A 14,828-nucleotide genomic window follows, 5' to 3' on the forward strand; every position below is an offset into this window, starting at 1 on the left:
CAAGTGATGTTGTTTAGCATCAGCTAAATTTGGCATCAGTAGAAATAAAACGAAACAGATATGGGACATATGGCGAGTAGCCAGTGGTTTTATTCATCAGCATTCGTCGGAAAAACCCACGTTGCTTATTCTGAAAGTTGCAGCTTAATCTTCAGCCACATTATCCTGGAGGCAATTTTGTAACACTGAACATGGAAGCGGAGCAGACAGGATGAAAGAGACAGAGATGGAGTGTCGGAGAGTGAAAGAGAAGAGACAGACCACCTACGAGGCCGCTTGATGATGCGCTGGATCCGTCTTTGTCGCTGCTTTTATGTGTCTTTGCTCGTGTGTGTGTGTGTGTGTGTAATGCATTATGTTCAGCGAGGACATTGTGAAGTGTTAGGAGGTGCTGCTGTACTCAGATAAAATGTGTGTTTTGGATGCGCGGCGCAGTAGGTGGTGTTTGTGTATGCCGTCTCATAATTGCTGGCTGTCTTTGTTTTGCGTCTGCTTGTACGACTGTGTGTGTACATGTTTGTGAGTGTGTGGGGATATGCAGCAGAGTGTGGGCGGTGATTTAAATGAAATGAGTATTAAGTTTAAGCTGAGGTGGGAAGGCAGAAGTCTTCCTGCCATCATCCAATTCTACCTTGTTGCATGTTCGTCCCTTACTCACCTCTCTTTACCTTCCCTGTTTCTTTCTTTTATGTCACTGACTACTTTGTTTCCTCTGACTCGTATCGCACACACACACACACACACACGCACACGCGTGCGTGCACAGACGCTGTAAAGGAATTACAACTGATCCAGGCTGAGTCTTTAGCTTGTTTGTCTTTGAACATCATTGCTGTTGCCTCTGAAGCTTCCCTTTGAATTATTGGAATTCTGTTTATGCACACACACAGAAAGGCTGGCTGAAACTGCACAGTCTGGCTGTTATCTCTCTATAATTTATACATAAAGAAGACATATATATATATAAACACACAGGCTATTGACAGAGATTGGTATGCAGGTGTAATCCTGGTTGATTACACCTTGGAATTTTAAGAGAATTCCATTGCTACAACCATGGCAGATACGCCAAGAAATAAGAGCAGTAAGACAATCAGAGATGGTGCAAAAAGGCCAATAAAAATCTATACAGGAACCACAAACGCCCAAAATGCTGGTACCAAGCCATAAAAACAGAACAATAAAACTGAGATTTGTAGTATTACGATTACAACTTTAATACATCGTCTATTCACGCTTTTCCACTTTATTTTACTTTCAGAGGGATGTAACTTTTATACAATATACAATACAGTGACAGTATCTGATACCACATACATTAGATATTTTACGTTTATGGTACAAGAGTCCAACACAATCTGCCAATTTGTGCTTATCCGATTACTGCTTTCAATAAAACATTGACAGAAACCTCCCAGCATTATAAAGCCTTTTTTTTACCTCAATTAATTCTGACAGAGAAGTTAATTATATCAAAACCATTATTAAAAGTAGCAATACAAGAAAGATATAAAACTCCATCACACGAGCTATTGTTGTTGGCCTGCTCATGGAGCTGTGGCTGAGTGGGCTAAGGTGCTGGATTTAGGCTCCACGCCTTTTGATGGCGTGGGTTTCAGTCCCCTCTATTTCCAAAAATACTTAACTTTTTACACTTTTTGAGTGGGGGTCGCAAGCTCGATTCCCACCCACTATCCAGTAAGGGTCCTGGCTAGACCCTCCCCATGCTAAAAAAAACCCCAAGCCAGTCTGCAGCCTGTATAAATAAAGGTTGTTTGTTGAGCTCGGGGGGGGGGGGGAATATTATTATGAAAAATGAAAACAGGAATGTTGGTTACATGTTTAGCCCAGCAGTTATCAGATCAGGTTTTTGCAGAACATAGACTGTATATTAATAATGGACACAGTATCCTGATCTAAAAACCTGTATTCATCTTGTTCTAAAAAGATCTCAGGTTGTATAAAATTCATAGGAAAATGGCCTTCAACTGCTTTGTGGTGTGAGCTTTGTTCACTGGGGCTCAGTAAACCACAATGAATATAAAATATTGTGTCTGTTTTATAAATTATGGTTCCCATTAATGTCAGAAATTAGGATAAACTAGGATATGCTTATTAAAACCTTGTCAATCACAAATCAATAACCAGTGAGCTAACCACTTGTGACTGACATACTGTCCTTCTTTCCTTAGTATCTTGTGAGGCATCCACTATATTGGACCACACCCTGATATTTTCAGTCCTGATACTCTATATGCTTTGTGGCGTGATACTGATAAGATGATATTATCTCCACTTATAATTTATAATAGTGTAGTGTTAAACCATCATTACCAGATGCTTTTAGGTGGTCTCCTCTTGGATCACTAGAGTACTTATAAAAGCTTTAGGTAGGCTAATCTCAGCATTAAAGGTGTGAATGTAGCTACTCTGATGTCACCCATTAGTTATGAATTTTACAACGTTCAAATTTTGGCACCCTAACAGTGTAATTTTGTGATATTTGGGTGGTTGGGACACAGATGAATTTGTCAGCTAAGGCTAGAAAGCTTGGTTAGCTAGCAGTAGACAGCTGTACCACAAAAAGATCATATTATAATTCAGCCCAGTAGCTACAGCGTCCTGTTGTTTGTACACCTATCAATCAAAGTACCATATATTTCGTTGTTGCAGTATATTAATGACTAACCTCGTATTGTGGATGGATTATCTCAGTTGTTCTCCTGACTGAAGTTTGGTCCGTTTACAGCATCCTGCCATGCGATTGCATTTGTCTCTAACCATCAGGAACCCTCACGTTAACTTTTATCGAGTGGAAAAAAAAGTTAGCGTTCATCCTGCAGCTTCACTGTGTTTATGTTATGCTAATATACAACAATCGTTTTGCACATCATTATATACCAGCTAGCCCAACTTCAGTAACCCTACAAACGTCACTGCTGTTTAGTTTCCTGTCTTCATTTATGTTGGAAGTGATAGCAGAGCTGTACGTTTGAATTTTTTCAGAAATCTCTCAGTCAGAACATGCAATATCATGTTTAGGTGGAAGCTAGCGAGCTAACTTCCTGCTAACTTCTAACTCCGTTAAATGTAATAAATTCTGTTTTCATGGATGCCTGGATGTTAAACTTAATTGTTACACCTGGTAAAACAGCAGCTGATCATTTTATTAAAGATGAAAGAATTTAGACAGTTTGTAACTCTCAGTGATGCTGCAGTGTTCGTTTGACTTTGGGACCCGAAACGGACGGAGTTTAGGACCCAGATTACTCCGCGAGGCTCCTGTCTAAGGTAGGTAGTGCGGCTTCGTAGCTTACCAAAGTCGTACTAAAACATTTTGGACAGATTTTTGAGCGCCTTGTACCATATAAAATCGGTTCGAGGTCAGTAAGCACAACCAGAATTCCTACATGAGGCGCACCGGATTATAAGGCGCGCTGTTGATTTTTAAGAAAATTAAAGGGTTTTAAGTGCGCCGATACGATACGATAGTCAGACTTGCTCTGGATTCTTTAGTAGTTAATGAACTTAGACGTGTACGAGCTTTGGAAACTGGAGTGGCTGTTTCTTGTTAGCTAACTGTCTTGTTCTGTTACCATGCTTAGTACTTCATTGATGAGCCAAATATTAAAAATACTGACCTGTTTTGGGGCAGATCACGCCATTAGTGTTAACGTTGTGGCAGACAGGCGCATTTTTAGCTCCCAGGAAGAAAGAGATGAGGTGAAATATCCTCCCTTAAAGATGCGTGTTTTAAAGCCTATAAATGCAAAAAGAGGCAATTAAAAAATATGACACAATAACACAGAAAAAACGTTCTCACTATAGTAACCTCACATCCAGTCAATGACATTCAACAAAAAAAATATGAGACTTATATAAGGTGTTTTAGCTACACAAGGCTCATGTGCAAACATAAGAATGAAACTGTAATAATCTGTTGCTTTTCCTTTAATTTAATTTTAGAAAAAAGTTTTGGTTACTGCTTTTCACACACATGCATTCACTCATACTGACACACACACACACTGGTATTGATTTAATCATTTTGGCTTGGCAGGAAACATTTGGCCTCTATTTTCTGCAGTAGCACACACACAGAATTTCTAGACACACATACTTTGGTATTAAGTTATTTGGCTGAACATTTTGGCTACTATTTTTTTTTATATCTGGAGTATACACACACAAACACGCACACATACAGAGATAGGATTTAACTTTGTCTTGGCAGGCAGGAAATGTCTCCTTTTTATTTTGTTTGTGCATCCACACAAGCGCACATATAAGAGTACACACACACACACACACACACACACACATACACCAATGCACACACAATGGGCAGTAATCCCCCTGTACATGCAAGAGCTTTGGGCAGAGCAAGGATTTTCCTCTTCAAAGAGCAGACCACCCATTGCAGCATCAGAACAATGGTGGCCGAACTCCGGAAGATTTCATGTGGTGGCAGTTACACACACACACACACACACACACACACACACACACACACACACACACACACACACACACTAACAATCTATTCACTCACATATCAAGATCCACAGACATTATGCTTATGCACCCAACTCCAGGGATCAAGCACATCTATGCAGGCTGCACATGCAACCTTACATGCATTTACCCTCACACTGACCACCATTTGGAGTTAATGGAAAGATGGAGGTTTTTGTGGTGACACACAGACAGCCAGACATGGAGCAGATCTGGGATGTGCATGACTGGAGGGGCCAGGCACTCAACAAAAGAGTGAAGACAATGAGTGAGAGAGGATTGAAAAAGAACCAGAGAGAAATAAAGGGATGAAGGGACGGAGGGGGAGACTGAAGTCCAGCTGTTTCCACTCCTGAAAGCCGCCTTGTGTTGTGCTGTTGCGTTTTCTCTGGTCTTTTTGTCTTTAACGCTACTCGACTGTCCCCTCTGCACCAGGCAAATTAAAAGTATTCGATGTTTAAAAAGAGTCACTTGAATTCAAAGACAAAGATATTGGGGTGACAAAGAACATTCCCCGTGTTGTGGAGGTCCGTTGCCACATATGTTAGATTTCCCCCTCACATTGACTCGCACATTTCCACCCACACCTTTTCCTCTTTTCTTCGCTTTTGTCAGAGAAGTAACAAATTCATTCTCTGTTTCTGAGCAATTTGTTCCTTGTGGACATTCAGGATAATCGACTGTATTGTTGAAAGTCTTTCTTTTTATTATTTTCCCACTGAAGGCGGTTGGCTGGGATGGAAAACAGATGCAAACACTGGCTGCAGAATCTACTGTGTAACATTAAGCTATTTGGTATTCCCACCTTGTCATTTTGCAGCTTCTTCTGGGGGAAACTTTAAAAAAAATCATCCATGAAATTGAAGTTTAATTCTGGAAAGTAAAAGTGTGTGTGTGAGTGTGCGTGTGTGAGGATGGGGAGGAGGGTATTTGTGTCCAGCTGGTGGAGTTTTATATTTCTGTGCGTGATTTATTCCTCTCAGTTTACAGTTGGCTGTCAAACTTCATGGGTGAAAACTGCTCACATTGCAGAATTTCTGAGGCAACACAGATAATGTTTATTTGTTAGAGAATTTATGAGTGCCCTGTTCCTGTGCTGTTGTTCCATTGTTGTCTTGCCGTCTGTCTTTCTTGGGCTCACATGCATCCACGTGCCACTTTCCTTTATATCTTTTTTTTCTGCATTTAGATGCAGTGATTTAGTCTTGATAGGTGGGTACATATCCTCCCTCGACATCACCTTACCCAGCTATTTTATATAATGCTTATTTACAGCAGAAAAAAATGCTGCCTCCACATTAATTCATCAGTAGTAAAAACTGTTACTCAGTAACAGAATACAGCACTCACACTTCTCTCTATAAATACCTTTTTAAGTGCATTTTGCTGACATGTTCACTGTGCAACTTTTAATTGTAATGGAGAATTTCTTGTGGGCAGCACGGTGGCACGGTGGTTAGCACTGTTGCCGCACAGCAAGAAGGTCCTGAGTTCAATTCCACCATCAGGCCGGGGTCTTTCTGTGTGGAGTTTGCATGTTCTCCCTGTGTTTGCGTGGGTTCCCTCCGGGTACTCTGGCTTCCTCCCACCGTCCAAAGACATGCAGCTTGTGGGGATAGGCTAATTGGATAATCCAAATTGTCACTAGGTGTGAATGTGCGAGTGAATGTGAGTGTGAATGGTTGTCTGTCTCTGTGTGTTGGCCCTGCGACAGACTGGCGACCTGTCCAGGGTGTACCCTGCCTCTCGCCCTATGACAGCTGGGATAGGCTCCAGCGCCCCCCGCGACCCTGAAAAGGATAAGCAGAAGCGAATGGATGGATGGAGAATTTCTTGTATGTTGACAGTGGACATATTTCTCTCACCAATTAGCCATCCCCACACCCCTACTCCATATCTGCTGGAGTACTGTTGTTATGTGTTTTTTGTCCTAAAATCCTGAACTATTTATATCATACCACTGGAACTACATCTTTTTTAGTCAGTTGATGTTTGTAATGTTCTCTTGTTGGTTAGCGCTGGCTCTGTCACTTGCTAGCGTGCTAATTTGTCCTGCTTCTCGATGCTTTACCTTACTTTTAGCTTTTAAGCTAAGGCTAGGTAAGCTACAAAACAAAACTTGGCTTGTGTAGCCAGACTACTGTCACACCACACATATAAGCATTTCTATTTTAGTTAATAGATTTTGAAAGCAACAATCATAGTAGTAGAAAAATGTTTCTCTAACGCTGCGTCCACAAGCGAGTTGCTTGTTGCACATCACTTTGAATCTGACAGCTTGTCACATGCTAACATTTCGAGTCTAATACAGTATATTTACTACAAGGTTGGTCAACAATATCCACCTCATGTTTATTCTGCTTGTATTTGCTCGAAGTCATCAAATTTTCAGTCGCTGCCAGCGTGGGCAACTTAGGAAGCTAAAATTAATTTAATTTAATAATATTAAAGCTTAACTAGCAGGCGAGAGAACTATTAAATAAATTTGAAATATTTTACATTGGTGTTATCTTTTTTTAAAATAGGTATATTAAAGTTAGTATAAACTATTTGTCTGAGTAATATGTTGTAATTGGTGTCTCAGGGTTGTCAAATTAGTTTTTACATTTATTTATTTGCATTTTATTTTGAGGTTAGTTTAGAGTTATTTTACAGAGTTGTTTGTTTTACAAAAGGTTTCTGTTATTTAGTATTTAGTAGCTAATATTAAGTAACTTTTTTCAATTTCTTTTGTTTTGTTATCATAAGGTTTTGGATAAGGTCAAGTTTAAGAAATTCAAAGCCATAGGTAAGTTCAACTCAGTTTTATTTATATAGCACCAAATCACAACAACAGTCACCTCAAGGCGTTTTATATTGTAAGGTAGACCCTACAATAATGCATACTGAGAAAAACCCAACAATCATATGACCCCCTATGAGCAGCACTTTGGCGACAGTGGGAAGGAAAAACTCCCTTTTAACAGGAAGAAACCTCCGGCAGAACCAGGCTCAGGGAGGGGCGGGGCCATCTGCTGTGATTGGTTGGGGTGAGAGAAGGAAGACAGGATAAAAGACAGTGGCGTGTCTTCATTTAACTTAGCAAAGAAGTAATTTTAAATTATTGAAATTTGTCACAAAACATCATTTGTTCCCATTTTTTTGGCAATCTAGAAAAGATTTCACAGCAAAAATAATATTATTGCCAAATACAATGTGAAAGTATACCTGGATGAAAAAATATACAATGGAGCGCTGTTACTCGTGGATTGACCTCCTCAGAGCCTGGACCTCAACATTACTGAAGCTTTGTGGGATCATCTTGACAAAGAATGGAACAAAAGGCAACCAACATCCAGATATCTTTGGAATGTCCTTCAAGAAGCTCTGAGAACTATTCAAAGCACTTCCCTCAACTTCTACAACTGAGTAGAATTACAAACAAAAGAAAGTAAAAGCACCCCTGTGGTGTATGCCTTAAGCATGTGCACCAACAGTAAACAGACAAACTCGATAGATGGGGACTGAGTGACTCGGGCTCTCCCCAGCCATTGCTTATATTGAGAGACAAGCCTCTAGCTCCTTCTCCTATTGTTGTATAATCATTTTATTCTTCATATTTTTATTGTACACGACTTCAAATTTTGCATCAAATTTGTTTCCAAGTCCACCCATCCCTCTATCCCTTCATCCCTCCATCCAAAATATATAAAAATTATTAAATAAAGTTACATATGTAAATGTGCATATACAGCTTTACATGGACAGTTATTGGGGCATATAAAATGGTCATATATCATTAATCAATAACCACTGAGCAAATATGTTTATGTGGCAAACGTGATGCATGCATGCAGAGTTTATTCCAGCTGAATTCATGATATAGATTTCTTTATATTTCTAAATATTTTCCTAGAAAGAAGATGGGGCAAAGCTGTTGCACACCTTTTAAAAAGTTATAAAATGACATTAATATTTTGCCTAAATTATACTGCTCACCTGGGTGATCATTCTTGCAGTCGCATCTAATTTATGGTATAACTGGCTGCCTTGAAGGGAGCTCCAGCAACATCATTGGATTTTACTTTGATTTATTCAGTCTAGCACAGATTAGCTGCATAAACATGATGAGGATTTCTGCTGTTTCAGGAGGAATCACTGCCATGACGTCTAAAGTCTGGGACCAAGGGTCTGTGTGCACAGTAAAAAGGTTAATTAAATACTGTACTGTAACTGACTACAGCGTGACTTTGTAAGATTGGCACTGACACATATCAGTGGCGGTTTTAGGTCGCAGCAAATCCTGCTCCACAGAGGGAGGGATAGGTTGCATTATCCACATCACTAAACCTTTGTTAGGTGATGGACTCATCAAGGGTGTCTATGCTGCTCGCGTTCTGCGTTTGCGTGGTGTTTTGGATGTGAAATAGACAAGTTGTATAAGTCCTACAGTGTTATCCAGTTCAAACAACAAATCATATTTCATCATACTTTTTGCTCAGCTCATCTGGTCAGTTCAGTTTTTTTTCTTTTCTTTATACTGTACTATGAAAAATGTTTGGTCCTCAGCAGGTCTTAAAATTAGGTAAATAAAACCATAAATGATCTACAAAATATGACATGCCTGACTGTGTGATTATTTTGTTTAACAAAAAGTTAAAATGCAGAAACAGTGCATGAAAAACCGTAAGTATTAGAATGGAACGTAAAAGCCGAGTACTGCTAATCAAATATACAGAATTCCTCCATCCATCCATTCGCTTCCGCTTATCCTTACTTAATCAATTGATTATCAATATAAAAGCATTAGCTTTGGCAGTCTGGAGCATTCAGGTGTTTGTTGTAATGCCACAGAGGAAAGACATCAGCAGTGAAGCAGCTGCTGCTGACATCAGTCTGGGAGGGGTTATAAGGCCATTATTAAACAATTTGAAATCATTATCTTACAGCGGGGAAAATTATTCACAGGTCTGGGATTCACTGGGAGTGGAAATCCCATCACTGTGCACTGCTCAGAGAAAAAACAAGAGCTCCTGTACAACTGGGGTCTACAGGCCTCACCTAACATGTCAAAGCTCAGGAAACTACATTTAAAAAAAGATGGCATGTTTGGAGAAAGTCTCTTCTCAGCAAACAAACATGGCAGCATGGCGCAGGTTTGCAACATTGCATCCAAACAGACCGCATGACCTCTCGAACGATGTCCTTTAGACAGATTAGACCAAAGTAGTAATGTTTGGCTAAAATGCACCGTACCATGTTTGTTTAAAACCAAATACAGCAGAAATATCAGCAGAAATAACTCTAACTGTCAAACACGGTGATGGGATATTTGGGCTGGTTGCCACAGTACTTGCAGTCAATCAGTTGACTATGAACCCTTCATTAATATACCAACGAATCTAAGTTTGGCATAGTCAAAGTCCAGATCTGAGTGGACCATAAGAGAGCTGTGTATAATCGAGGGCTGACAAATCTCTGGCATGTAATCGATGGCATGTAAACAGAAAACTATTACTTTACATTATTGCTGTTAAATGTGGTTCTTCCAGCTTTTCAAACACGACTTCTGCATTTTAACTCAGTTCTAGCTGAATAAACTATAACAAATCGTGTGTTTATCTGAGCTTACCTGATCTTTAAACATTATAAGGACTAGATCATTTTTATGTTTCCTGATATGTTAAAAACTAAAATTGTTCTAAAACTGAAACATTGTTGCTCGTTTTTTAAATTGATTATATGTAAGAAAGCTGCTGAGCATCATTCAGTTTTACTTTTGTTTTCTTGGGCCACAGTTTTCTGCTGGTTTTCTGCCTAATTTCCAGTATTAGAAGGAAATAATTTTGTAGCCTTAGAAAGCCACTGTTAGCTAACTGCCCAGCAGTCGGACAGTTTATTACAGCCACAGGGCCAAGAGAAAAGAGAATGCTGAGTTCTGTTCCCCAGGTGGACACAAATACAACAGAATAGTTCGGTTTCTCTGCGTCTTCACAAGCATCAAATATTCTTTCATTATGTGTTTATTCTTCTGTATTCTGTCTTTGTTTCTTCTCTCTTACAGCAGTGATCATTAGTATGACCATCAGCTTATCTTCTTGCAGCCGTATTGTAGTTGTTGTTAGATTTATTAAATTCCCAGCCCCTTGGTGTATTTTTTAAAGAGGCTCGCAAAAACTCACAGAAGTCTTTCTATTAACATAACGAAATCCACACATTTGTGTTTCTTGACTCAGGGTGATATGTGTCCTCTTGAAGACTATTCTTGCCGGCCAGAAGATGCACCTTCCATCCAATATTCATTCTGGTTATTGATAAACAGCAACTATGCTCTTGTAGTCTGGGGCTTTCCTTCTAGACCACTCTCCATCAGAGAAGTGCCTTATCATGGGGAGTCTGTGCAAGTTAATGGTGTCCACTGAATGGCTGATAACAAACATGAGCTGTAACCTGAGTGTTACTATGGCCATAATCTGTGTGTAATGAATGAATTCACTATGACTTTTTTTTCTTGTACCCCCATTAACTTACTTGAAATTTGTGAGAGGCATAGAGAGGTAAATGTTAGACTTCAGTAGCTGCGGTGCAGGCTTTGGCATCGCACTTTAGAACACAGGCCAGTTGGCACGCGAAACACATGCCAATTATTGCATCAGTCATGTGCAGGGATTTTATGCATTTTGGAGCACAAATGGAAATTCTGAAAGTAAAGCACAGAATTCCCAGCGGTCCCGAGAGCTTTAATCGGTATATGATTGGTATATGATGATATTTTAGAACGTATTGTTCCTCCAACATTGATTTATTTGGGGATGACTAAGCCTCAGATGCCAAACCCTGAGGAAAAGGAACAAAAAGGAACATCTTTTGATTATCTGTGTCCGTGTGCCTTTGTTGAGGTGCAGCCCCTCATTTATGGGCCTTTTTTGGTGTCTGCTTGACAACTAAACACAAGCCCTTCTGCCAAACAAATTGGAGCTGTGTTAGGGAGAGGGGGCGGCCCAGACCCAAACTGCAGAGATGGGCACTCTTTGACAGCTGCTTTCATCTTGTTATTATTCCTCCTTCACACTCAAGGATTTTTGGGCTTCCTAAAGTATTTCTGTCGCTCTCTCCTTCCTCTTCCACTCGTTTTCTTTTTCTGTCACTGGGCTGTGATTGGCTGTTATGACAGAGCCGTCACTGGGCTGTCAGCCTCTTCTAAAGCTCGGTTTAATTACTCCTTTTCACTAACATGACACGTTCATGCACAGATGCGTGCAAACTCGCACACGCATGGGAAAGTCGCTCACAAGCGCACACATGCTGACACACAAACCGGCGTGCTCAGCTGCGTGCCGCGTCGTCCTGCCAGCAACAAAAAAAGAAAAAAGCTGCGGTGATTGAACCCTCCGTCAGCCGTTTTACCTGACAAAGCAGACCCCCAGATGTTTGTCAGTGTTAGCTCTCTGTTTCCCGAGCCGAGCTTTGAAAACATTGTGTAGAAGTGTGAAGGCCCGGCTACTGCTGGGTTTGATGAGCTAAGATCGATCACGCGTCCTGCTGTGCCAAGCTTTGAATAGCCAATTATCGCTGCTGAAATAGAGCAGAGAATGCACGTTGACTTGAAGGAGGGAGACTTTGATTAGAAGGGGATGATGGAAACGAAGGGGCTAAAGATGCAGCAGTTATTGCCGTAGTCTATAAATGTTTAATATTCTGCTTTGTAAAGCCAACAATGATCCTCCTCATCCATCCTTCAGATAAAGATTCCCTGACGGATGCATTCAGCTATGCTTCCATTAACAGAAGACAGCAGTGCACTGGGTTGAGACCTTGACTGATGGAGGGAATCTAAGACAGATGTACAGATTTACTCGAAATATAGAGGAAAACAACTAGAAAGCCTTGTTGCATGTGAATGCCAAGCCATCTGAGCTGGGTTTAAAGTTGTCGCTCTCTTCTCCTTCCCGGGTATCTGCCGTGCTTCCCCTCTTTGTGCTGATATCTTCTTCCCATTTCTGTTTCCCTTCTCTCTCTTTCCTACTCTCTCATCTTTTTCCTCATCATCTCCTCTCCCTCCGCTCTTGTCATTTCTTTCTCTTTCTTTCTTCACCCTTGAAAATGATCCTCCACCACCCCATCTATTTTTCCTTATGGAATTGGGCCTCCTGATCACACTCCCCATTCATTCTTTTCTCCTTTCTTTCATTTTCCATCCTTCTTACCACTTTTGCATTCAAATTTCATTTCTTTTCTCTTTTCCCCTCTTCCCTGTCCATAACTTTCACTACTCCACTTACCCTCTCAGGTACCCTCCCCTACGACATCAAGATAGTAATTGCTGGAAATCATGAGCTGACCTTTGACCAGGAGTTTATGGCAGACCTCATCAAGCAGGACTTCTACTACTTCCCTTCAGCCTCCAAGCTCAAGCCAGAGAATTACGAGAACGTCCAGTCACTGCTGACCAACTGCATCTACCTGCAGGACTCTGAGGTCACCGTGCGGGGCTTCAGAATCTATGGCTCCCCCTGGTGAGTGACTCTTTCTTCATATTAGAACTAGGGCTGCGCGTACAGTATGTGGAGTATTTTCTTAACAAAGGATTGACTCTTTGGTTTTCTTATAGAAACATATAAATCTGCTGACACGAGTCATGCAGTGGTAACTTCAAACGTAGTCAAATATAACAGATTGTTGAAGATTTATAATGTGATGCAATCTGACATGTGGAGGTTGACTCCATGGTGTAGCGGTTTCCACATGCACATTGCACTGGCTATGCTCAATAACACATCCAATTTTCATCACAGCATCCACTTGAATTATGAGTCTACTTTCTTCAAGGTAGGAAAGTTCTTAATATCCCTTTTCATTCTCTACTAGCATATTCTTCTAGCAAGTGGAGAGTCAAAAAACCCAGTCAGTACTGGAAATATCCTTTAATTTACTGTGAATAAAAAATGAATCCCATGTATATTGTAAGGGTCTGACTGGGTCAACACTCAGTCTTGAGTTTGGCTGTTTCTACTTTTCTTCACGTATAATCTTGGCGCAAACCTCAGGCCAGGTAGCATTCAAATAAATAAATGCACTGTACATGTTACACAATGAATGAGAGAAATGGGACTGTTAGTGGTTCAGCAGTTCCTTTCTTGCCCTTTGTCTTGAAGCAAATGCATCTGTCCATGAGTTGGGCTCAAACCTGAAACCGAATTTTGTTTTTATTTTCCTTGAAAAAAATCACAAAAACACATAATTCTGGGCAGCTTTCTGATAAAGCTTTAAAGAGTGTTTTTGCACCAGTTGGATTGCTGAGGCGACATATTACACGAGAAAGTTTATATCTTCATTCTTTTAATTGCTTAACCAATTCACTGTTGCAGAGGGCAGAGCTTATCCCAGCTGCCATCACTAACACAGAGACAACCAATTTAGAATCACTAAGAAGCCTAGCATGTGTGTTTTAGACTGTGTGGCAGGACCCAGAGCAACCCATGCAGGCCAAATGAGAAACCATCGCTAACACCGCTACCCACTGCACCCCTGTGCTGACGAGCATCATAACAAGTTTAAATTCCTCTGTTGCAAACAAGCTCAGCAATTCATTGTCAGTCACTCGTCTTGTTTTGATCCATTGTCAGGGCTGATGGGCATTTACATGGCTAATATTTTACCAGTCTGTACAGCGAGTATTTTGACACGGTGATCAACAATGTTTGTCCTTTTTCGACCTATGCTAAAGTATGAGCTAATCCCCCCCCCCCCCCCCCCAACATTTAAAAGAGAGTTTTATGAACTGCAGTTCTCGTCCTCCAGTGTGATTCTTTACAAGATTTTATACTTATGAAGAAGAAAGTTCCTGAGGTCTGAGGGGACCTTTGGAATCACTAAAACTGATCAGTTATCTGCTTCTTTATTTATCTTTTGCTGGATTTGCTTTCAGTTTTCCAGGATGTGATAACATGCATGTGTGTGTGTAAGTGGTTTGATGATGGGCTGACATACTTGATGATGATGATGATGATGATCAGGTGTTTTACTGACAGGTTCCCAGGGACACTGTTTTAGTGTGTGTGTGTGTGTGTGTGTGTGTGTGTGTGTGTGTGTGTGTGTGTGTGTGTGCTGGGTAATTGGTTTGCTGTGATAGCAGGTTCCCCTGACTTTATTGCTCGGGCCACTGCAGAGAGCTGCCTGAGGTGAGCAGAGATAGATGGAAAAGTCAAGAAAGAAAAAGGCAATAGGGAACGGAGAAGTGAAAGCGCCTACGGAGGGCAGGAATCTGGGGAGAGATGTAGACAGAAACGGCGGGACAAAGGAAGAGCGGTGTGCAGATTTAGGAAGAGATTTAT

General features: G+C 40.7%; 1 protein-coding gene across 1 annotated transcript in view; it reads left to right on the forward strand.

Moving 5' to 3' along the window:
* The window catches only part of mpped1 (metallophosphoesterase domain containing 1), a 95,008-nt gene that overhangs the window by 20,732 nt on the left and 59,448 nt on the right, over positions 1 to 14,828 (forward strand). The window contains exon 4 of the mRNA XM_085250784.1: positions 12,785 to 13,010. Within this exon, the coding sequence (XP_085106910.1) occupies positions 12,785 to 13,010 (226 nt within the window). The remainder of the gene's footprint in view (positions 1 to 12,784; positions 13,011 to 14,828) is intronic.

Source organism: Mchenga conophoros, linkage group LG17, assembly GCF_057382185.1.
Source record: "Mchenga conophoros isolate Kocher_MC1m ecotype Shallow Benthic linkage group LG17, M_conophoros_male_GT1.1, whole genome shotgun sequence".
NCBI classification, from domain to species: domain Eukaryota; kingdom Metazoa; phylum Chordata; class Actinopteri; order Cichliformes; family Cichlidae; genus Mchenga; species Mchenga conophoros.